The sequence below is a fragment of the Lates calcarifer genome, linkage group LG23, assembly GCF_001640805.2.
Source record: "Lates calcarifer isolate ASB-BC8 linkage group LG23, TLL_Latcal_v3, whole genome shotgun sequence".
Classification (NCBI taxonomy): Eukaryota; Metazoa; Chordata; class Actinopteri; family Centropomidae; genus Lates; species Lates calcarifer.
Window position 1 is genome coordinate 13382324 of NC_066855.1, and position 23417 is coordinate 13405740.

The 23417-nt window shown below is 42.6% G+C and overlaps 1 protein-coding gene across 14 annotated transcripts in view; it reads left to right on the forward strand.

The window, feature by feature from the left end:
* The window catches only part of nrxn1a (neurexin 1a), an 84106-nt gene that overhangs the window by 15157 nt on the left and 45532 nt on the right, over nt 1-23417 (forward strand). For 6 of the 14 annotated variants that reach the window (XM_051066361.1, XM_018699241.2, XM_051066360.1 and 3 more), the window contains 10 exons: nt 6585-6886; nt 7971-7994; nt 9934-10095; nt 12119-12190; nt 12521-12745; nt 13079-13226; nt 14127-14257; nt 14899-15151; nt 19271-19474; nt 20684-20710. In XM_051066361.1, coding sequence (XP_050922318.1) covers nt 6585-6886; nt 7971-7994; nt 9934-10095; nt 12119-12190; nt 12521-12745; nt 13079-13226; nt 14127-14257; nt 14899-15151; nt 19271-19474; nt 20684-20710 — 1548 coding nt within the window. The remainder of the gene's footprint in view (nt 1-6584; nt 6887-7970; nt 7995-9933; nt 10096-12118; nt 12191-12520; nt 12746-13078; nt 13227-14126; nt 14258-14898; nt 15152-19270; nt 19475-20683; nt 20711-23417) is intronic. The other 8 variants (XM_051066363.1, XM_018699248.2, XM_018699249.2 and 5 more) reach the window with 3 other exon arrangements.

Consider the following 23417-nt stretch of genomic DNA (forward strand, 5'->3'; position numbering starts at 1 on the left):
CTTGTTACTTGTTAACAACCTGCTGTAAGAAGGTTTCATTAGCTGTGCGCACACGTTTGTGTGTGTTTGTGATAGTGCAGGATGTGTGTGGATCTGCATGCATGCAAATCTGAGCATCGTAATTTGTCTGTGTGGGTACATTTAACTTTATGGTTTCAGATCAGTTTGGCGTGTGTGCTTTTTGGTGCTCTATGGTCTCCTATGTGCACATGCGCCCTGATGCATGTATGTGTGTTTGTGCGCATGCCTGAGCGGGTGTATGTGTGTCTAAGAGGGATGAAACTGACTCTGATCTTATCTAGCTTAAGACAAATACGCTGTTCTGCCTGCAGACATTGTCATGGAAACAAGCCGGTTTCCCTGGGTACCAGAGAGAAGGCCAAATTCAAGCTATAGACAGAGAGAGAGAGAGAGATGAGCATAGATAAAAGATACAAAAAGGGACATGAAACAAAAGATTGAACATAATGACAGGAAATGTGCTGTTCATTGTTTTTTCTTTTTTTCTTAAAATGGAATTCAGAGGGATTAACAATATAAGATATTATTTGGTTATATTCTATTTGTGTCTCATGGAAATTCACTAACAAAAAGTCCATGTCTGCTCAGAAACAATTTAATGTCTTACTGTTTCTCAAGCAAACATGCTCATTTTTCTCTTTTTAATGACTGTAAATTGAATATCCTCGCACTTTGAATACATCATTAAGGACATTTTTCACTATTTTATGTAACTTAATTGATTAAACTATAAGGCTGATTCTTTTTAGTACTGTCTAATGTGTAGCTCATTTTTTCATTTGAGTCAATGAGAGCTGCAGTGATTAGACGATTAGTCAATCGACAAATATCTTGGTAATTAATTACTTTTCATTTTTCAAAAATGCCCAAAATTTGAAGGTTCCAGCTTTTCAGAGGTAAGAATTTGATCCTTTTCATCTTTGGGTTTGTCAGACAAAACAAAACGTTTAATGACATCACTTTAGGCTTGAGAAATTACAATGTGAATAGAGTTAACCAAGAAAATAATCTGCAGGTTAATCAATAATTAACAAATAATTGTTAGTTGCAGCCCTAAAGTCAATTAATTGTTTGAAAAGTGATGTCTTCAAAAACCGAAAGATATTTGATTTTAAGTGATTAAAAAACTGGGAAAAGGAGCATTTATACTTGACAACTGACAATTAAACAGTCATCAAAACTGTCGATCAACCAATCAGTCATTTCTGCACTAGTTTTACTTTCAGTGCCAGTGAGACATTTGTCAGAGCCGGTGTTACAATTTGTAAACTCTCTCGTATATCTCATGTTGGGACTGAATGGCTTCAATTTAAGAAGAACAACAACGACGAAAAAGAGGAATAAGAGCTTAACGCTGCAGACAACCAATCTGTCACTTGTGTCCTGACAGTAATATCCTCCTCTACAGTATTGCTCCCCTGGCTGTGATGTGATAGCCCAATCGGTTTCAAAGCCAGATGCTGTAAATCACTGAATAGAGATGGAAACGGCAGTCGTATCCTTTAGTGAACTTGACTGTATGGATTTTCACACTTTAACTTAATATGGAGACTATGCATATGTTAGCATGCATTTACATACATTTCCTACACTGGTCATCTATCTGTATACTGTATGGAATAGTTAATCCACCTGTCTGTTATTAAGGAGGGATGCCTTCGTGCAGAATGTTTGAGTTTATGGTGACTGGGTGTGTGTGTGTGTGTGTGTGTGTGTGTGTGTGTGTGTGTGTGTGTGTGTGTGTGCATTTGCGTGTGTGGACAGTCTGAGAGAAGCTGATAGCAGAACTGCATGGTGGGCTAAAATCGAGGTGCAGGGGAATTGCAGTGTGCTATCTCCAGAATGACAGGGCTGCCATGATTGAGGCTTGCTACACTAGGATTTAGATACACCAGCATTTTTCTCTCTTTCGTTCTCTCTAGCCATCCATCCCTCGCTTCCCCGCCACTCCCTTTCCTTGTCTCTCTTTCTATCCCTCCACCTCTTTCTCTCTTCTCACTCTTCCATTTTGTGTTCCCCATCTCAATGAGTCTCTCCATCTCCTGGCTTTTTTTTATTCCTCCCTCTTTCAAATCCCCCCTATGCATCTTTCCCCTTTTTCTCTTCCCTGCCTCTTTTCCACCCTGCTCCCTCTATCAGGTGCTGTATAATGTAGGCTCCCCTGATGTGCTCCCAGCCTCCATCCGCCATTTTGATTCAGTACAGCTGTCCATGATAATGTACTGTTCACTCAATCACTCTTTCTCTCTCTCGCCCTCCTTCTCCATTTCTCTTCCTGTCTCCCTCTCTCCCCAAAAACACACATGCACACGCACATTCATATTTGCTGTAGCTCCTGCAACACAGGGTTGCCATGGAAATGACAAATTAGTGTGTGAAATGTTGAGGAGGAGACCCATGAGAAGAGACAAAGCCATATGAGACACACACACTCACACTTGCCATATGCACACAAACACACAGTGAAATCCAAGTGATGTGTGTTTGATCGTTGAAGGGGCGGTACAGTTGCAGCTGGTCCCAGCAGCAGCCCATCAGATCAGTTATTCACACTCACTCTCTCTCTCCCTCCTGCCTCCCCACAGAATGCTTTATTTATTAGAGTAGTAGTTTAATGATAGCCTTCAAGGTCTCATGCCAATCACCCTCCATCTTTACATTTTCGCTTATTCCCACTTTTCCTATAGCCTCTGCAGTTAATTTCTTACTTATTTGCTACGCTAGTTCCGTGCATATTTCCCTAGTTATTTCTGACACATTTTCCTATACCTCCCTCCTTTCCTTCTTTTCCCCACTTTCCTCTCCTTTCCTCTTGTAACTTAATTTAATCAGTTTCAGTGAGATCAAGATCTGTTTTTCAAGGGAGAGCTGAGAAAATGAAAAACATTTCCAGCCAGATAAAGCTGCAACTAAAGAGTATTATGCAACTAAAGATTATTCTGCCATTAGCATCAATTAAAGTGTTGATTAGTTATTCGAGTAGTCGATTAATTGTAATAATTTTGTGTATATAATGATGGGAAATAGTGAAAAAAAATACCCATTACCATTTCCCTGAACCCAAGGTGACATTTTCTGATTGCCTATTCTGTCATAAGAAATCATAAATTCAGTTTGCAATGAGAAAAACAGTAAATCATCATATTTCAGAAGCTTTCAAAAGTCAATAAAATATTTGGCATTTTTACTTGAGAAATAACTTAGATAATCAATTGATGATTAAGATTTATGTAAATTAATTTTCTGTTGATTTCCAGCACTACAACAATCAAGTGACAACAAGAAATAACAGAAACATTCACAAAACTGATCAGAGATCTGTTTAAAAAATCTGTAGTATCTTTCCTTCAGTTAATCAGGTAGTCTGACTGAGTAAGAGATCTACTGTAGTATAAAGTCAGACTACCAACAGTCAAGCCACAAGAGTTAATCAAGCCATAAAAAACATCAAATAATAAATTTCAAAATCTCTACAGCACATGAATTAACATAGTTTAAGAGATCACTCCTCCTTTCTTTTCTTGTCCTTAACAATTCTTTTAAAATGACAGCGTCATTAAGATCAAGGCCTGTTTTTTAAGAGAGACCTCAGAGCAAAGAAAAACATTTTCCAGTCAGAACTTAAATATAATACATCACCAGCCCACAAGAATCCATCAGTCATATAAGACGTAATAATGCTTAACAATCTCAAGGAGATTTTCATCCTTTCCCTCTCCTTTCCTTTACTTACTAACTTTATTAAATCAGGTGGTGTCTTTAAGATCAAGGTCTCTTTTGCATAAGAGACCTGAGAGCAAAGAAAAACATTTAGATTCGGACCTAACACACAAACACACAACCAGCCCACAAGAAACCATTACCACCACTGACCAGATTTATACAAAACACAAGATAATGATGCTTAAAAATCTCCTAAGGAAATTAGATAATATAGCCCGAGAGATTTCCATGGTGTCCATCTCCTTTCCTGTCCTCTCTCTCTTTTCGTTTGAGTTTTTCTCCCTCCTTCGCTGTATTTCTTCATTCTCCTGCTCACTCGCTTTGATCGACAGTGCTCTCCACAGGATGAAGTGTGACATGTGGTGTGTATGTCAGTGTCTGTCTCCCTGTTTACACTGAGCTAATACTGACTCACTCCATTAATCTGAGCTACAGCAGATCCACTCCAACCTGCCCACTTGAGAGCGTGCATGTTACTTGCCCGCACGTTTGTGTGTGTTTTAGGCGTGTCCGTGCACGCAATTACACGCTTACTCGACACGTGTTCATGGTTGCGTTTGTGTCCAGCCAGTATGTATTTTCCTGCCTGATTTGGGTGTGTATGAGCCTGTTGTGCGCGTGATGTAATAGAACAAGGAGTGAGTGTTTGCGGGCCAGAGCTTCCAGATCGATGCAGAGATGCTTTATGTGCTCCTGTCTGCTCTAATGACATGTCTGTAAATTAGCAACAGAATGGTGGAGCACCACACTGAAACCTAATGGCACCTCTGTAAATTACTGTTAGAATGCTGTTGGACGGCTGCGTGTGTTCTCATTGTGAACAACTTGTCTCCCCCCCAGCCCACCGCCTGTCCTCACACTGCTACCTCATCTACATTTATCTATGTGTCTGCATGTGTGTGTCAGTGCATATGCGTGATTGTGTTAGCATTTGGGGCTGCTCTTTCTGTATATGTGTCTGTGTGTGTGTGTGTGTGTTTTTTTGTGTGTGTCTCCCTCCTCCTCCTCGTTCTCGCTCCTCTCAGTAAAGACTAGCCCGAGGCCCTGAGTTGGTAATAGCTTTTCTGACAGCAATACACCAATATTTACAGAGACCAGCACCCACCCACACCCCCGCACATTTCATGCACACATAAAAAGCATATACTTGTCTGTGCACACATACACATTCATATGCTTCAACACAATTTTTTTTTTTTTTTTCCCTTTTGACGCATGCGCGCACACACACATGCACTCTTAATTAACATGCTGGGAGGGAAGGAATCACACACTAGGGGGAACTCACACATGCTGGCAAACAACGTGTTGTTTCTCACTCATATATTGGCATTCACACTTCGGGGGTTTTTTCATGCAACAGAAGCAAAGAAAGACAATTTGCCACAATTGCTCTTTGAATTGTGATATATTCTCACTTTTTGCTTCTCATTATTCTCTCTGAGTTATATTCACTCAAGTGCAGCCGATTCTATTTCAGCTCTCTTCTCTTTGCCTCTCACTACCTTAATAACCTATTACACTTCAGTCTGTTCATTACGTCGCAATCACCCCCACCCCCACCCCTGCCACCTCCTCCTCTCCAGCGGCTCCTCACCAAGTGTCTGTCTTGTCTCCACCCTGACCTAGTGTGTGTTAAATTCCCCTCCGTTCTCCTCATTATCATGAACTACAAGATGGTGGTTATGCCACAGGCTGCACAGAGCACGGGGAAGAAGGAAAAAAAAAAAAGAGGCCATCGAGATGTGCGGAGAGGAATGGTGGCGTGAAGCTCGAAGGGAGGTGTGAGAGATATGGGGATGGTGGCGAGGAAGAATGCTAGAGTGGATGCGGAGGAAGGGTGAAGCTTTAAGGGGGGTGGGGGTGGGGTGTGAAGGATACCGATAATGTCGCCCCTGCTTGTGTATGCCAGTACAATAGTATGATCATTTTTTTGCACGTAAATGTGTGTGTAGGTGTACATATTTGTTCCTCTGCTGGCTTGCGTGCACTTGTATGTAAGTAGGTGTGAGAGAGTAGATAACAGAGTGTGAGCTTAAGGATGATGGATTGCAAAACCTTGGTCTAGTGTCCTTGGGGGTCACTAAGGGTGTGCAAGGTAAGTTGCTATTGGCTGTCTGCCTGTTATTCTGAATTCTAATTGGCCAGTCCTGCCTGCTTTAGCTGCCATGATGCTTACAGGCTGCTGTTCTCCATCTTCATTATCGTTTTTTTCCATCCCTCTCAAAACCTTTCTAACCTGTGCTGCTTCCACACATACATAGGCAGACACACACCCTGGCTTTTGACGAACACCACGAAATGAGCCATGTTGTCAAACAAGACCACATCACTTCAGACTGCCAGCACAGCTGTTCTCTCAAAAGAGAGGATGGCAGGTTTCATAACGAGTTTGGAATGCTACAGACTCACGACTGTCTCTCTCGCATCCACACTGTTTAATCTCCAACCCACATGAGTGATCAAAGCTTGTTTACACACCACTCCATGGTACGATTAGAGGTATGGAAGGAAGTGTTTCTTCCAAGTGCTGGCATCAGTGAGGCTTTGCTTGACAATAACAACATTTTCAGCATCTTCAACAATATGTTTTGTACTGAACATCCGAATCAAATTTAACCAGGCCCAGCTGAGCTTTGTTTTACTCAGCTTGCTCTGATGAACACCCACCAGTTTATCATCTTTGAACATATTGTGAAGAGCAGTGTGGGAAGAAGCAACATAGCTTGGATATTGTACTAATGATGATAATGTTCTACAAAATGTAATGGTTTCCGCATTTCTTTGTTCTTCCTCCCCGTTTCCTCCTCTTCTTCCTCTACACCTCTCCCTTCATGCAGCTCGCGAGGAGTATGTTGCCACCTTCAAGGGCTCCGAGTACTTCTGCTATGACCTGTCGCCCAACCCCATCCAATCTAGCAGCGATGAAATCACGCTCTCCTTCAAGACACTGCAGCGCAATGGCCTGATGCTGCACACCGGCAAGTCAGCCGACTATGTCAACCTGGCACTGAAGAACGGTGCCGTGTCGCTCGTCATCAACCTCGGCTCTGGGGCCTTCGAGGCCTTGGTGGAGCCTGTCAACGGCAAGTTCAACGACAACGCCTGGCACGACGTCAAGGTCACCCGCAACCTGAGACAGGTAACCAGACTACAGGAGATGGACGAGTGAGCGACCGAGCAAAGAGGAGAGGAGAGCAGATATGAAATGAGTAACGATATTGAGAAATCTTGGAGAGGAAAGGTTTGAGGTGTTGTTGGGATGGACCAAAAGATGGCAAGAGGTAGATTAAGCGAATGGATGCAAGTATGTTTGGATTTCAGTCAGTGATGAAATGATGAACAACAGAAAATTAATTGACAAGAATTTTTCACCATTTTGATTAATCCCTTAAGTCATTTTAACAAGCTAAAACACCTAACATTTGCTTGTTCCTCATTCTCAAATGTGAGGCTATGCTACTTTTGTCTGTTTGATATCATTGTAAACTGAATATATTTGGTTTTGATCGGACCAAACAAGAATTTTAAAGATGTCATCTTGAGCTCAGAGACATTTTATAGGCTAAACGATTCAGTGATTTCATTTGAGAGAGAACTGACAAATACTTGTCAATCAATGTCATGTTAAATAGCTTAAATGTGTATTTGAGTCATACAGCGAACCACAATGACTGCTGCAGGTGTTTCAGGGGAAACGACTATAGTCCACAACAAGAAACTAATCAATGTTAAAGCTATGGCCAGTGGTCTGTTGTCCAACTGCAGTGATGCTGTGGTAGGAAGAAAATACCTGAGGTTTTGGTCTTAGTTTACAGTGGGTTAACCACCAGACCAGCACTGCTTTCAGCTCTAGGTGAGTGCTTTTTCAATTGTGTGTGTGTGTGTGTGTATATACAAGTGAGCGAGTGAATGAGAGAGAGCGCGAACTAGAGAACACTGAGGGTCACTAGCACTCAGGTGCTTGTAGCCCAGCTGTGCCCTGCCTCTACCGTTTGCCTGTTTGTACTACTAACTTGACTACTAACTTTACTAACCTGCTAGTGAAACTAACCACCATCCATGGAATGATTCATTCTACTAACCTAACCTGTGCCCTTCTCCTAGCGAAACCACTCCAACCAACCTACTAACCTCACCAGAGGCCTTCTAGCTTTCCTTTTTTTGTTCCCAAAGTTGTTCTGTTCACAGTTTTTTGCTTTCCTTTCTCCCCCTCTTCTACAAAGCACTCAGGCATTGGACACGCTATGGTAAACAAACTCCATTGTTCGGTAGATATCATTCTAATTGTTTCTTAGTTTGGGTTTGCCCCGTGTCTATTTCCTTTTGAACCATAGACATCAAAACTAAACCAATAAAAGGATAATTGCGGTTGGTAATCTTTTACGCTTAAAAAGCCCCCGTCTCCCCTCCTTGCCAACCACTTTTTTTCTTTAAATCCTTTCCCCCCCTTTCTCGACCCTTTTTTTCACTCCATCACCCTGTGACTGACATGTAGGCGTGTACTGATTGGCTCATCCCTCACCTGCACGCAAATGACAAGCCCCCCCCCCCTGCATGGCGTGACTCAGAAACCCTCCCCCTCTCTGACTGGTCCGTAAAATGGATAGAGAGGTCTCTCCTTCCCCTTTTTTTCTTCTTTTGATTTTTTTTTTGTCCTCCACTCTGCCACTGCATGTTCTACATTGTGCCTATGATTCATTCTGTCCTCTGTTGTCGTTTTTTATCTGCTGTGTCCTCTTTGCCAATGGTTGCATGCAGAGAGAGGAACAGGCTGCATGTTTATATATTTATGTGAGTGTGTGTGTGTATGTGTGTGTGTGGAATGAGCCATAACCCATCTAACACCTGTGTGTGTGTGTACATCAGTTTGTGTGTGTTCGTCCGTGTGTCATTTCATTCAGACTCGCTGATCTAACAAACCCCCCAGACCACAAACTAACTAACTAACACCATCATCACAACTCACCCTAACAACACAATAACATAACATCATCACAAGTACTAACAACATTGAAATCATCAACCCTAACCTCAGTAACCCCACACAGCTTGGCCTGACATCAGTAACACTACTGTGGCTGCCAGCAGTGCAACAACTAACAACTACTAACAAGTAAATAGCACTAACACCTACTGTATAGCACGATGATGCCTGTGGATACTTTACTAACCCCTGCCTGGCTGGGCAAGTTTGCCTGGCAATGATAAGCACCATCAGTGAGAGGGAACTTACTGTAGTGGGAAAGTAAAGAGCTCACAACCTTTATGGGTAGTCAAACATGGACACTAATGTACTGTAGAATATCAAGGTGATAACATACCACTAACTGTGATTTACGTGTGACAGAGTTGGCTTTGTGTGCTAGCTGAAAGCCCCTATACAGTCTATTATACAGCAGAATGAGCTGGTTAAATTACAAGAACATCAGCACCTGTGTCACTTTAGGTGACAGGGAAGTTGTTGTTAGTATATTAGGAAGTAAATCAAACTGGATCTTCTGCTTTTAAAACAAAGCAGCTCAGAGTCTGTGGAGGAGAAATAAAAAGGAAAATTTTTAATGTAAAGGTCAAAATATTGTATACAGAAGATGCGGCTAGGCTTTTAATGTAACGCTGCACAAATTGTGTTGGTTTAGCCTTTGTAAAGTCAGTCCAGTGCAGTGCCAGAATAATAGACTGGATCTGATGTCTGAGTGTGAAGTGTCAGAATCTACCGATAGTGGCCCTGAGGCTTTGGGTATCAGTAAATCTTTACTTTATCATGCACACGATCTAGTTGTCATTCTGTACAACTGTTGCTGACAGGTAGAGAGACAGACACATAGTCTGATTCTGAGTATACAAATGGAAGATGGAGCTACGGAATATACTACTAACTGTAGGTTGAGTGAGTTGCATATAGCAGTGAATAGCAACATATTCCAAATGCCAGTAATACTAGCAAAGTCAAGAGGCAGCACTACTCAATTACACTACACAGCTCTAATCCAGTCACACCAAATCAAAGTCCCAACAGCACAACTGGCCAATTCCCTAAACCAATCAGGCCTTTTCCCCACCAGAATGCATACACATTGGTTACCAGAGTAACGGGGGCTAATTTGGCTGGTCAGCGCCTAGCTAGCGCTTAGCGCTGCCTTTGGTGTGAGTATATAGCGTGTCCTTTCCCTGTGCTTTGTTGTGTAGGTGACCATCTCTGTGGACGGCATCCTGACCACCACGGGCTACACCCAGGAGGACTACACCATGCTGGGCTCTGATGACTTCTTCTACGTGGGAGGAAGCCCCAGCACCGCTGACCTGCCTGGTTCTCCAGTCAGCAATAACTTCATGGGCTGTCTCAAAGAGGTGGGATGCATGTATGATATGTATGTGCATATATGCCAGCACACAGAAAATGCAATTGATGTACTTATGCTTGTGCTTGGCAATATGAAAAAATACCATATTATAAATGTTTTTTCTTGTAGATTGTGTATGTTGTGATATGACAAATGTATGCATAGTCACACATGAAACATGGTCTGTAATGTATTAGATGAAATGTTAGACATGTAAAATAGCTTCTTCAGTGACTAATTTTGCTACAGTCTGCTCAGAATTATTAATTTAGACAGAATAAGCCACTGATATAATCTCCACATGATCATTTCTTCACATTATGACTCCAGAGAGAGTCGATGAATGATAATATTTAATTATTGCTCAGCCCAGTTTATGGGCTGCTCAGCTTTCTCTCAAGTTTTAAGAAACACCAGTCTTCCTCTTTTTTCTTTATTTCTTTCTTTCTCCCATATTCTTTCTCCCTTTCTGTCACGCATCACGCAAAAATTTTACACACATTATCTTGTAAAGCGCACACATACACAGAAATACTTCCATTTGGCAGACTCACACAAACAGTCCCAGACTCACACACACCCAGCATCAGAGAGAATCAGTGATGAGTGTCGTTGAGGGAGTAGATACAGCACTAAGCACTAACATGCTAATTAGCTACGCCACAGAGACGCTCCATCCATCCGCTGTGCTTGAAATGGGCCACAACACTGCAACAACAAAAACTCATATGACACACTGATGGAGACACACTAATACACATGCATGTGCAAATAAACGCAATCTATGCATGTATGCGCTGCAGGAATGCTCAAATATGCCCACAAAAACACACACAGACAAAAATAGTCAAACAAAAAATAGACATAGGTATGCACACACCGCACTCAACACAACAAAACTCCCAAATACATCCTCACACCCATTATATACACACCCTGTCTGAGTCTCCCTTTCATTCACACAGACTCACACAGAGGCATAAACAAACAACCAAACAAGCCGACAGATGATGTGCCAAACAGAGAGCTATCTGTATCAGTGGTGAATGCGCTCTGTGTTGCTTCATTAAGACTGATGGTGTTTAAACGAGGCTGCCGCTGTCAAAGTGAACCCTCCACTGGCACATTTACATATTTAATACGATGATATGATAATCCGTGTGAGCAAATTAAGATGTATGCAGTGAATCACGCGCATGAACGATCACAGCTGTAACAATTTTGTGCATTTTATGCAGTGCAGGCACACTCCTCCACACGCACACCCACATGCCATCATCATTTTGCACACTTGCAGCTCTTATTATATTCAAGAATCACCTTCATTGCCTTACACACATGACACAAAAGCACACAACAGACAGAAAATTAAAAACAGAGGTGAAAAGCCAAAGCAGAGGAGAAATTTTGCGATGTTGCTGAGTTGCTCACAGGTCATAGAGAGAGGTCTGGATTAATAAAGCAGAGCCTGTGTGTGCTCGCCTCTCTCGACATCAAAATGCTCAGCACAAGCACAGTCTTACACTCACGCAGCTCAGTCAGAGAGCGTACTGTGTCAGGGAAAGGAAAGAGAAACAGAAAAAGCAAGAGGAGGGAAAGCAAAAGCGATCATGCAAGTGGCAAGGGACAAATGGGAGTTATCAAAAGATGAGGCTGGAGTGGCTTGCTGGTCTTAAGGTTGTCACTTTCATATGAAAATAAAAGAACACTCGAACAAAAAAGAGTTGAAAGATTAATGGATGTTTGGTCATTTTTTAAATGTCTCATCCTCTCGTCAACTCTTCAACATTCTCCTGTGTTATAATTTCTGGAAAGGTTAAACAATCTATTTCTTTGCTTGTTTTTGCTTATTGTGGTAAAACACTGAGTTATAGAAGGAATAATAATAACAGGCCTATTCTGTGCCACACTAGAAGTATTTGAAAGGAATCCAAGTAGAGGGCACATAAGTGAAGAAAAAGGCTTCTTTTTATTTAATCTTAAGGTGAATTCATGTTTTATTCTTTCCCCCTCAACCCCCTCCCTTGAAGGTGGTGTACAAGAATAATGATGTACGGTTGGAGCTCTCTAGACTGGCTAAACAGGGAGACCCAAAGATGAAGGTATGCACTTTCTACAGCAAGTACAAAATGAGCCAGACAACACATTATCCTCTTGTTCACAGAACACAGACATCGTTTTGTATCGCAACCCCCTGTCAAGCCCTGTGAGACTTATACTGTAGGGATTTTAAGCAAGTGGGATTATATTTTTGAGAAGTAGCCACAAGCTTTTGTCTTTTAGTCAGTTCATAGCCAGAAGAAACTGGCTTCATTTCAATCCCTGACAACAAAGGAACTATTATGGTCTTGATATTCACTGGACATCAGTGTAATAACCCAATTTTAAATGCTAGGATTGTTAAAAATATTTTTTCCCCCCATCTGCTCCAGGTAAGTGGGGTAGTGTCCTTTAAATGTGAGAGTGTGGCAACGCTGGACCCCGTGACCTTTGACACCCCAGAGTCTTACGTGGCACTGAGTAAGTGGACGGCAAAGAAGGCAGGATCCATCTCATTCGACTTTAGGACCACAGAACCCAATGGGTTGATGCTTTTCAGCCATGGCAAACCACGACAGCAGCAACGCAAGGACCCACGAACACCTCCCACAGTAAAGGTGAAAAATGTAACATGCAGTATAGTTTAAAAAACATACGCATGCACATGTTTGGTGTCGACAACAGCGTTTGGGGGAATTATCAATGGGGAATTTGGGAAGAATTAACAATGACAATAAACAAACTTGCAGGTAAGCTGCTAGTTTAATGTATAGGTTAACTAATCCCCACTAAAACTGAATGACATTGCACAAGGGACCTCATTATAAATGGTTAGACTGGAGCCACAGTTACTTTATTATAACTTCCAGCTATAATTTGCATTTTTATTGCCAGCTATCAATGTCCCTGCTTTTTACAGAATACTGATGCTGTGTGTGTTTGACTTACAGGTGGATTTCTTCGCCATTGAGATGCTGGATGGACACCTGTACTTGCTGCTTGACATGGGTTCGGGAACCACCAAGACCAAGGCCATCGACAGGAAGGTCAATGACGGAGAATGGTATCACGTGGACTTTCAGAGGGACGGACGCTCAGGTACACTCGCAGTTCTCAACTCTGATGCTAACCCTGACCACAGAGGTTGATAGGAAGGAAGGTGGAGGTTAATGAGTAGGCACACTCGTACTTCAACATTTTATAGTAAGCACGCAGCCTAGCAAGGCCATTTGGCTGCCAACTGTCTGCTGCCTGTATTTAATTTAAACTGGGGTGACTGAACTTGATTTTAAGGGTGTTGTACACACCATTTTTGACAGAATCAATATAGAGTACTGTCAAATTTATTGTAATATGTTGATGTAATTATCATAACACTGAGACTAAAATTAAAGCAATGTGGTTTGTTTCTCATCTTACTGGTAGTGCTGTTAATGTTTTAAACAATTGCCCACTGTGGTCTTCCATGAATGTTACCTCCTTTTTTGTCTGTATTTTGTGCCAGTCCTTTGAACACCAACCAAACAAAGTAAGCCAGATGACTGAAACCATATACAGTACTAGGTTTTTAATGTTTTTCAGCCTGGCGTCAATATAGTATGCATGTCATTGTCAGTTACAGTATAGAAACTCACAGTAGAGGCTGCCTGCCTCAGCGGGGGTCTTGTTTGTTTACTGTAACTGTGCTAATGCCTAAAAATAAATGTATTAATGATTAATTGGTGATAAAATATTCGACATAGCACTTTTAAACCAGCACAGATTTGAGGGTTCTAACCAATGACTAAGCCCTGTGTGTAGTTTGGGATGCTTTTGATTATAGCAGTGATGAGTGGTGGCAATGATGAGGAGTACAAAGGGAGTGGGAAGGACGATGATGATGGTGGCGGTTATAATGGTGGTGGTGGTGATGACAGAGATGACTGTGATTAGGGTGTTCACATTGAAGGTCATAATGATTACTGAGGTTGTTTTGATGTCTCTGGTTTCTTTATTCAGGAACCATCTCAGTGAATAGCGTGAGAACAGCATACACGGCTCCAGGAGACAGTGAGATCCTGGATCTGGATGATACCTTGTACCTGGGAGGACTACCTGAGGACCGGGCTGGACTGATTTTCCCTACAGAGGTTTGTGTGTTGACGTGTTTTGTGTTTACAGTATGGCATACTAAGGTTGTCTTCATCTTACATTATAGTCAAGTGAATATCTTTGGGGCTTTGCACTGTTTGCTGGACACAATGAGACACTGGATGGTGTTACCTTGTGCTCATAGAGATTGAACACGTAATTTTTCATTTTCATTTTTCTGATGATTAATTGAATAATAATAATAGAAGTGAATGTTAGTTACAGTCCTATTCAAGAGTAACATATCTTATCAACTTCTGCTGCTAACAAAAGTAACACCCCATAAAATTGATATAAAATATAAGAGGTGTAATGTAAATATAAAATCCACCATATATATCTGGGAGTACAGATCTGTGGACTAAAACTGGAAAAGCCAGTGTGTGATTCTGTCTAGACTACAGTCTGGACCTAAATTCAGATGAAACAACCCACTTTGGGGTTTTTTAAAAAGTGAGACAAATTTCATAAATATCATAGTAAGCAATCTAAAAAAAATTGATTTAAGCTTGATTGAAGTACCTGAGCTGAAAATAGTTGGCAGATATGGTGATTAAACTATGTACTTAAAACACACACTGTAAAATGTTGACAAATTCCTCATCCATTAATTACTGTGGATTCGTGACTTCTTCCTCAGGTGTGGACAGCACTGCTGAACTACGGTTACGTGGGCTGCATCAGAGACCTGTTTGTTGACGGGCAGAGTAAAGACATCCGGAGGCTGGCCGAGGCCCAGAGGGCAGTGGGGGTGAAGCCCTCGTGCTCTAGAGAGCCACCCAAACAGTGCCTGTCCAACCCCTGCCAGCACAACGGCATCTGCAGAGAGGGCTGGAATCGCTACGTCTGTGACTGCTCCGGGACGGGCTACCTGGGGCGTTCCTGCGAGAGAGGTGAGAATGACGGGGTGGGAGGTCGGAGAGAAAGAGAGGATCGAGAATAACACTTCAACTGGAGTTTTAGCAGCTTGTACAATAATTGGCGCAAGTGCTGAAGCCACGTTTTCACAATAGAGATGAGTAAGCTGGCTAATTACAGTCACTAAACAGCAAGATTTTGTGAAAAATAAATAATATGCCACAATGCAAAACACAGTCATTATGACAGCTTTGTCATTCGCTTTTTGGCTTGAGAACACTGAGTAATGCCAAAGGGATGAGTGACAGAAGACAGATGGTATGTGGCGGAAAGTCTGAAGTTTTAAAGTCAGAAATAACTCCATCAACTGCTGAAAATATATTATGGTCATCAGTTATATTGGGTAATAAAATTTTTATTCATTATACCTTTAAGTTGTACTTTTTTTTCTTTAAAGGGCCCAACGTAACAGATTAGTTTGATAGTACTTACTCTGATGTGTGCTGAAAAGGTACCCTCATAAAGATTTATGGCATATAAAAATGTGACTAAACTATTAGTCAAATAGAAAAGCTTGAAAAATTTAGTTTAGGTTGGTGTTAACCTCCACTACGTCCCTGGTGATGCAGAGTAGGAAGGTGAAAATAAAAAGAGGATGGCAGGTAGAGATAGGTGGAAATAGGAAATAAGAACAAACGACAGACTGAGCCTGCTAGCTCAACAACAAAATTTCTAACTTTGGCTGCATCTTTTTTCATCCAAAATTACACATTTTCTGTGTGAAAGTGAGAGTAGTAAGATGGAGGCAGGGAAAGGAGAGGATCACCAGAGGTGAAAGAGAAGAGGTGGGAGGAAGCAGAGCTGCAGACAGGACTATTGGACTGCTATGGATGTAGAGACTGGGAATCGATGGGAGAGGAAGTGTGCAGAAAGCAGGGAGCAGGAGCTGTGACAGAGGAGGGCGGAACCATCGGGCTGGAACCGCCATATGACAGCAGGTGAGGAGATGAGGAGGAATGGGAGATGGGAGTAGAAAATCTGACAGAGAGGGAGTTATGAGAAAAGGTATGAATTCAGGCCAAGAGAGGAATGGAAAGTAGGAAAGATTGGCAGAGAGACTGATATGGGCCTGTTGAAAGAAGCGAGATGGAGTCAGACAAGGAGAAGAGAAGAAATGTAGTTTGTGCCACAACTGCTGACGCGTCTCAAGTGATGATTGTACTATCATCTAACAGGAGATATACACGCACACGCACACACACACACACACACACACACACACATAGACATACTTTCTGAAGGATGTTGATATGAAGATGTTTATTTTGGAGGACAAACATCCGCAATGTATGTTTATCACAGCAATGCTCCCCCCTATTCTCTCTTTCTCTCTTAGCCTGTGTCTTCCTCTCTATATCTTTCTTCATCCCTCTCTGTGTGCATTGAGGGGTCACTAACTGGTGGTTCAGTGGATTAAAGGAAGCACAGATGGAGAAGCAGATGGAGAGAGTGATTGGCCATGTTTACGCCTTCTACCTGCGGTTTCTCCCTCCCTTTTTTTTCCCTTCCTCGCTCTCTCACTCTCTCTTTTGTTTCCCCTCGCCACGCTCTGCCTCCAAGATGAATTTTTATTTTGTAAAGAGCAGTCACACACATATTTCTAGCGACACATTTGCACGTCTCACTTTTTTTTTCTTGCTGTCCCGCTTTTTATATTGAAGTTCTCTTCTGTCAGGAAAAGAGAAAAAGGATGAAATGTTAGGAACAACAAAAAGTTCATCTTAAAGTTAAATCCCCATTTTCAAAAGAGCAGACTCTTTAGTATATATATTATATATATGTTCAATGTCCTCCATTACTTATTACTAACATTAATAACCTTAAATATTTATAAATCTATAGCTGGCTTTAAGCTAGATCAAAATTTTGAAGTAGTACATCCATGTTGATGTTTTAATTCAAAATTATGAGAGTCAAAAGTAGTCAAAATACACACTTACTAAGACAAAATTGTGAGACAGCGAGTCAAAATAATGAGATATAAAGTTCAAATCATGAGATAGGAAGTCAAAATGATTAGTTTTCAGTTAAAATTATGACACAATAATTCCTATATGATATATAAAAACTTTGACATTGCATCAAAACGCCCACGTCAGTCAGTTTCAATGGTAAGCCCACACTCTAGCGGCAACTCAGTGTCAGGTGCTGACATATCAAAACACACCATTCTGACTCCATGGATTGGTAAATCCCAGATAGCACACCTGAATGGAAAAGTTTGGTGATATTCTATATTTTGTTTTTCAGCAAATCCAATGAAATTACTTTTGTGTGTGAAGCCAATGCCTGATATAATTATTTTCCCCTCTCGGTCACAGACCTCCACTGTTCTTAAAAACACATCAGTGGAGCCATGCTATTGCACTGGATAACAGTGCATTTCGACAAACATGGGCACTGCAGTTTATTTTGAGTCAGTCCCACATACATCGCCCTGCTGCCATAAACACTCATTAGTGCACCAAGTCCCCAACAAATGCACTATTCACTACTGGCTGAGTAATGTTTGGTCAAAGCAGCAGTGTCCAGCTGTTTCAGGAAATTACTGAGACACTTTTAAAAATGAAACTATATATATATGTGTGACCCATTTTTTAAGATTTATGTCTTCAGAAGTAACCAGTGGGCTTGGGTGTGGTTTTAATGTCATTAAAACATATTGAGAACATGGGAATATCACTGTCCTTCAACAACTTATTCTTGTATTATGGTACAGTTGGCATGTGCTACAAGCTTCAAAATGATCCGACAGCCATTGTGTGCTGCACTTCAATCAGTTTTCTTTTTCTTTTTCCTGGCAGAATTGGGCTTCCATACTTTCGTTTTCTCAAACCCTCCCTCCCCTATTTGCCTGGTGGTGAGTCAGGTGCCGTGGTGAGGAAAATTTAGTCAGCTGTCTCCCTTATCGGAAATGTGTGCACGTGTGTGTGTGTGTTCAAGTGTGCTTGGGCGAGTGTATGTGTGGCTGTTAGTTATGTTATCTGTGATATAACAGGCCAACCACCTTCTTTTTTCCTCAAGTTAATGAGGGTTCATTTGCATTTTAGCCAAGAGCTTTTCTCCCCCCACCCCCCACCCACTCCTTTCTCTCTGTCTTGCTCTCTCTGTCCCTATTTTTTCTCCCCCTGCTCTCACTTTACTAAACCCTCCTCTGTTCACACTTAAATTCACTCACTTATTCTGATGTACACGCACACACACGCGCGCACACACACACACACACACACACACACACTATCTTTCTCTTTCCCTCCTTCTCAGCTCATCAGTATTCATGAGGCCTCCCTCTCTTCCTGTTCTCTTGTTTTTGCCTTGGCTCCAAACGTCTCCCACGGAAACAGGGAGAGCGAAGGGAGAGAAAGCAATGGAGGAATGGAGTGGAGAGATATAAGAAGAAGCGACAAAGGAAGAGAGGGGGAGATAAAGACACAGAGACATGGAGAGTGTGTTTAGCTGTGTATGTAATTGGCCAATAAAAAACAGGGTCCTCGGAGGTAAACAGTTTAACGGTCGGGGATTGGCCCCAGCAGGTAGCAAGGAGAGAAGATTATGAATATGTAAATGAGTATGCAAAAGACATTAAAGCGGGATCACCTGAGCTTGTTACATTATGACTCCAGGGTCTGGGATGTCAGCGACAGGTGGCTAACACACTCACCGACCATGCATTCTGATTTAACCGGATAACAGGGCCAGCCAACCAGCTGCGGCTATTTTTACATCCCCTTTTGTGAGGCAGGGGGAGTGATGATGAATTAAGGGTGGAAAGTGATGGGGTAATTTAGTTGGGAAACAGGTTTTGAGTTTCAACATGACGTGGCATGGGAACAAGGGAGTGTAGCCACACTGCAATGTACATTATCGTGTATAAATCTGGCTCACTCAACGTCAAATTGGCTTTGTCTCCACCCACCTCATGTGTTTTCTCCTCGTCAATCATCTTTTCTGTCTCTTTCTCTGCGCCTATTCTGTTTCGACCCACCTCACTCTCCTCCACCACCATCTCTGTCTTCCTCCGCCTGCCTTTCACTTCCTCTCCTTCCCCCATCACTCACTCACCCCGCCTGTCTGTCTCTGTGCGTCTTGTACAGATGCGACTATCCTGTCGTACGATGGCAGCAAGTTTATGAAGGTGCAGTTGCCTGTGGCGATGCACACTGAGGCAGAGGACGTCTCGCTGCGCTTTCGCTCCCAGCGGGCGTATGGCGTTCTCATGGCAACCACGTCCCGGAACTCTGCAGACACCCTTCGTCTGGAGCTGGATGGGGGCCGTGTACGACTCACTGTCAACTTAGGTACACACATGCACACAAACATGTAAATTTTCAAACATTATTTTAATTACCTGTCAGGGGAATGCAGGCTGATACTGGCCTCTTGGCTATTTTATTTTATTGCATAGGAATGTCATTAAATGTTGATTAATAACATGTTGTCCCCAGAAAAACAAACTCTTCCCAGTAGTTGTTCCTGATAATTCTGCTGCACTGTTTGTGTTCAGAATATTTAAGACATGGGTTTCACAGGCTTTGGTTGATCATTTTTAGCATTTGGATTGACTTCATAGTGTACATACAACTTATCTCTGAACACACACACACACACACAAACATACATTATTGAAGGTTAGTGGTATTTTTTTGTGTTGAACAGAGGGTCAAGCCTTGAGCTGCATTCTCTGCTCACTCCCAGTGGACCTGTGCATCCCCAACACCTTCAGCGATCAACACAAAGACTCACAAACTGAACAAACACACACACATATTATACTCCACACATAACTACACGAAAAGCACATCCCTCGTATTTCTCTCTCTCAGTTCAACACATTTTCATTTTCACTCTTCACACTTTCACATGAATTTAAACATATTCACATGTTCATACACACATAGACTTACAGGGGGTGCATGTGTTGGTCTCTGGTTGTCTGCAGCCACGTCTTTTCTGTGGTTGACGCCACACGACACACCAAGGCATCATGGGTGAAAAATAGTAATGAGAATTTTAACACTACAGGGGCTGAATCTTCCGATTATTTCCGGAGATTTGTGCTCTGGATGAGCGACAAAAATTATGGGATGTGTTCGATGTCATCTGACAAACTGACACACATGACCCATCTCAGTCTCCTGGTGTTTTTGATTGGGGACTGAAACTGTCGCTCAGGCCAGAGCAGCCGATGAGCACACTGCCTCATGCTGAGACACACCGCTCTCCTTAACATGTCACTGGACAATGTGAAGACCCATCGGCCCTTTTTCAAATGTTGCTCTTTATTGGCTAAAAATCAAAGTCACAGAAATTCACACTGTTGTAAGAAAATACGCTGTCCAGCTTGAGATCCCGTGACAAAGGAGAGTGTGTGTTTTCTCAGCAGTGTGTGTGTGTGTGTGCACACGTTTGTATGTATGAGTGCAGGGTGTGTCGATGTGTGCGTCCCCAGGGCGTGGAGAGTATGTGTATGTGTGCAGCATTAACCCTCTGCTCTGCTCTCCCTCCAGACTGTATCAGGATAAACTGTACAGCCAGTAAGTGATCCTCCATCTCACCTAACCCCTCCCCCCTCCTCTTCCTCCTCAGTATGAGAGTGTGTATGTGCGTGAGTGCATGTGTGTCTCTGTTAATGTGTCTGACTATTTTTCACTCTCTCTGTCTTGTCAGTCCATCTGAACATAATCCCTCACCCAACATATCTTTGTACCATGTGTCTGCGTGCACATATGTGTGTTCGACAGGAGAGGTGCACATATGCGTGTGAGTGTCTGCGTGTTCAGCTACACCACAGGAGTGTTGTGATTTTTGCTGAGGGCCAGGGTTTTCCATGTCGGCCATTTTAGCAGAGAAGGATAGATGGAAGAGAGGATGGTGGGGGTTGAGTGGGGGGGGGAGAAGAAGATGGATAAAATAAATCAGGTAAATTAGGTGTGTTTAGAAGTGTGAGCTTAAGGGGCAGAGAGTGGTAGCCAGTGGCTGAATGCAACTGCAGAGCTGCAGGCTAATTACTTCTCCTTCATGCTGGAGACAAAAGACGTGTTATGCCTCTGTTTTTCTCTGTCATACCTCTTTCCCAACGTCTGTCTGGTTGCTTTCTTTGTTTGCTTCTTGTTTCTCTCCAAACTGTACATTCGGGATTTTTGGGGTAGTGTTTCATTCAGCATGTTTAGTGTGTGCGAGTGAGTGAGTGCCTGTGCATTCTGTGTTCTTTTCATTGCCCATCTGTGTGTGTGTATGTATGTGTGTGTGTGTGTGTGTGTGTGTGTGTGTGTGTGTTTTCTAGTTGTGCTTTCCTGTGCGTGTGTATGTGTTTCTGTTCATGCTGCTGTGAGTGGAGCTGAATCCCTGATGAAGTTTAATTCCCTCACGTGGAGTTTTCCCTCTGTCACGACCACAGAGAGAGCAAGAGAGTGAGTGAGAGAGAGAGAGAGGGAGAGAGAGAGAGAGAGAGAGACGAATGCTCTGTGACGGCAAAGAGGTGGTGAAATGGACGACTGCAGTTGCCATAGAAACTCTACTAGCCACACAGCACCGTTGCTATCCCGCATGTCTGTTGGCCAATTTTAGACCGGTTGTCTCAATGAACATTTCAGTAGGCAGCCACTTTTCTGGCACACTGTGCATACAATAAATTATACATCTGATATTCGAGGGGGGAAGAAAAAAAATGTATTTAACAGCCAGGCGCCACTGAAATAGTCCACTCAGCAGTCAAATAAAAGCCTCAGCATGGGAGAGATTTGAGGCTTATCCAGCAGAAAAGCCATTTGTTACTTGGAGCTAATGAAATATGAAACGCTTTTTGTCATTTTGTTTTCATTATCCTGCTTTTATAATCTCCAGTAGCTTATGTCATTTGATTTCAATTGTATTTCCATTGCAACACCCAGTCCCTCTTGTCTTCCTCTTTGAAATTGTCTTGCCTTGTTGTCTTTTGCTTTAAGAGCACACAGCGCAGGCTGTCTGTTGACCGCTAGTAGCTCAACATTAAACCTCACCTCAAAGCTCACCATGCTGCACTGTTAGCACTGACCTAAAATAGGTGCTTGTGTGTGTGTGTGTGTGTGTGTGTGTGTGTGTGTGTGTGTGTGTGTGTGTGTGTGTGTGTGTGTGTGTGTGTGAGCGTTTTTATTTGTGTTTGTGTGTCTCTCCCCATTCCCAGGTTGACACAGATCACTGCCTCACTATCACATCAGTCTGCCCGTTCTTTGAATATTCGGTTACATATGCAAAAACACACATACACACACTTAGAAACTCACACGTACATACACATATTCTCTCCTTCACTCAGTGCTAGGCAGTGATCCATGGTAACAGGATGAGATGCTCATGCCCAGAGCACAGCTGAGTCTCCTCAGGGGAACCCTGTGTCCTCTCCGAATGCACAACACACTCTTTTAGCTTTGAAAACATACACACACACGCATTTCACTCTGGCATATTCATTTTGATTGACTTCTCCTAATTGATTATGCTCACGTGTCTGTCTGCCTGTATGTCTCACAGTTTCACCTCTCCATCTGTCTGTGTACATATATATATATATATGTGTGTGTGTGTGTGTGTGTGTGTGTGTGTGTGCTGCCTGCGTGCCTCCATGAGTGATGTAGGCATGCTTGACATTTTCTACAGCAGAATCCGTTCGGGTCAGTTTACTTCTCACCTCCCCCGTCATTACCTCCTATAGGTCACTGTAAGCAGACTCACTTACACTCCTCAAACCAACAGGGCTTGGAGGAGGAAGGGGAGTGTGTGTATGTGTGCCGGGAGGTGGTGGGTGTTGTGTTCAAGGTTGGTGGGGTGCTTGTAGAGAGTAGGAGGAAGGGGACACTGAGGTTTTGGGAACAGTCAGCCTGTCAAATGTGTGCAGTCATCTATGTGAAGATATGAGCTGGTAGATGGGCAGGGAGAGAGACATCATGAGAGGACAGCTCAGCTTCTTTCTTTCTTTCTGCTGCACATCAGCACCTTGGAGAGCTCTCTGGTGTTCCTCTGTGTGTCTAGTGCCACCGTGAGGCTCACTGCAGTATTGCGCTCTTGTTCAAAATTAAAAAAAAGATCCTACATGCAGGCACACAGGGTAATATATGTTATATGTGCAAGGGCGAGAGGATTGTGGGGCGGTTTAGGAGTCAAGGGGGCGCGAATGTGCTGTCTGTGCATGTGTGGGTAGTAGGTGGTCATCATGGCGGTGTGATCTGTCCACAGATGGATTGTCTCAGCGTGGGCCTGTTGTGA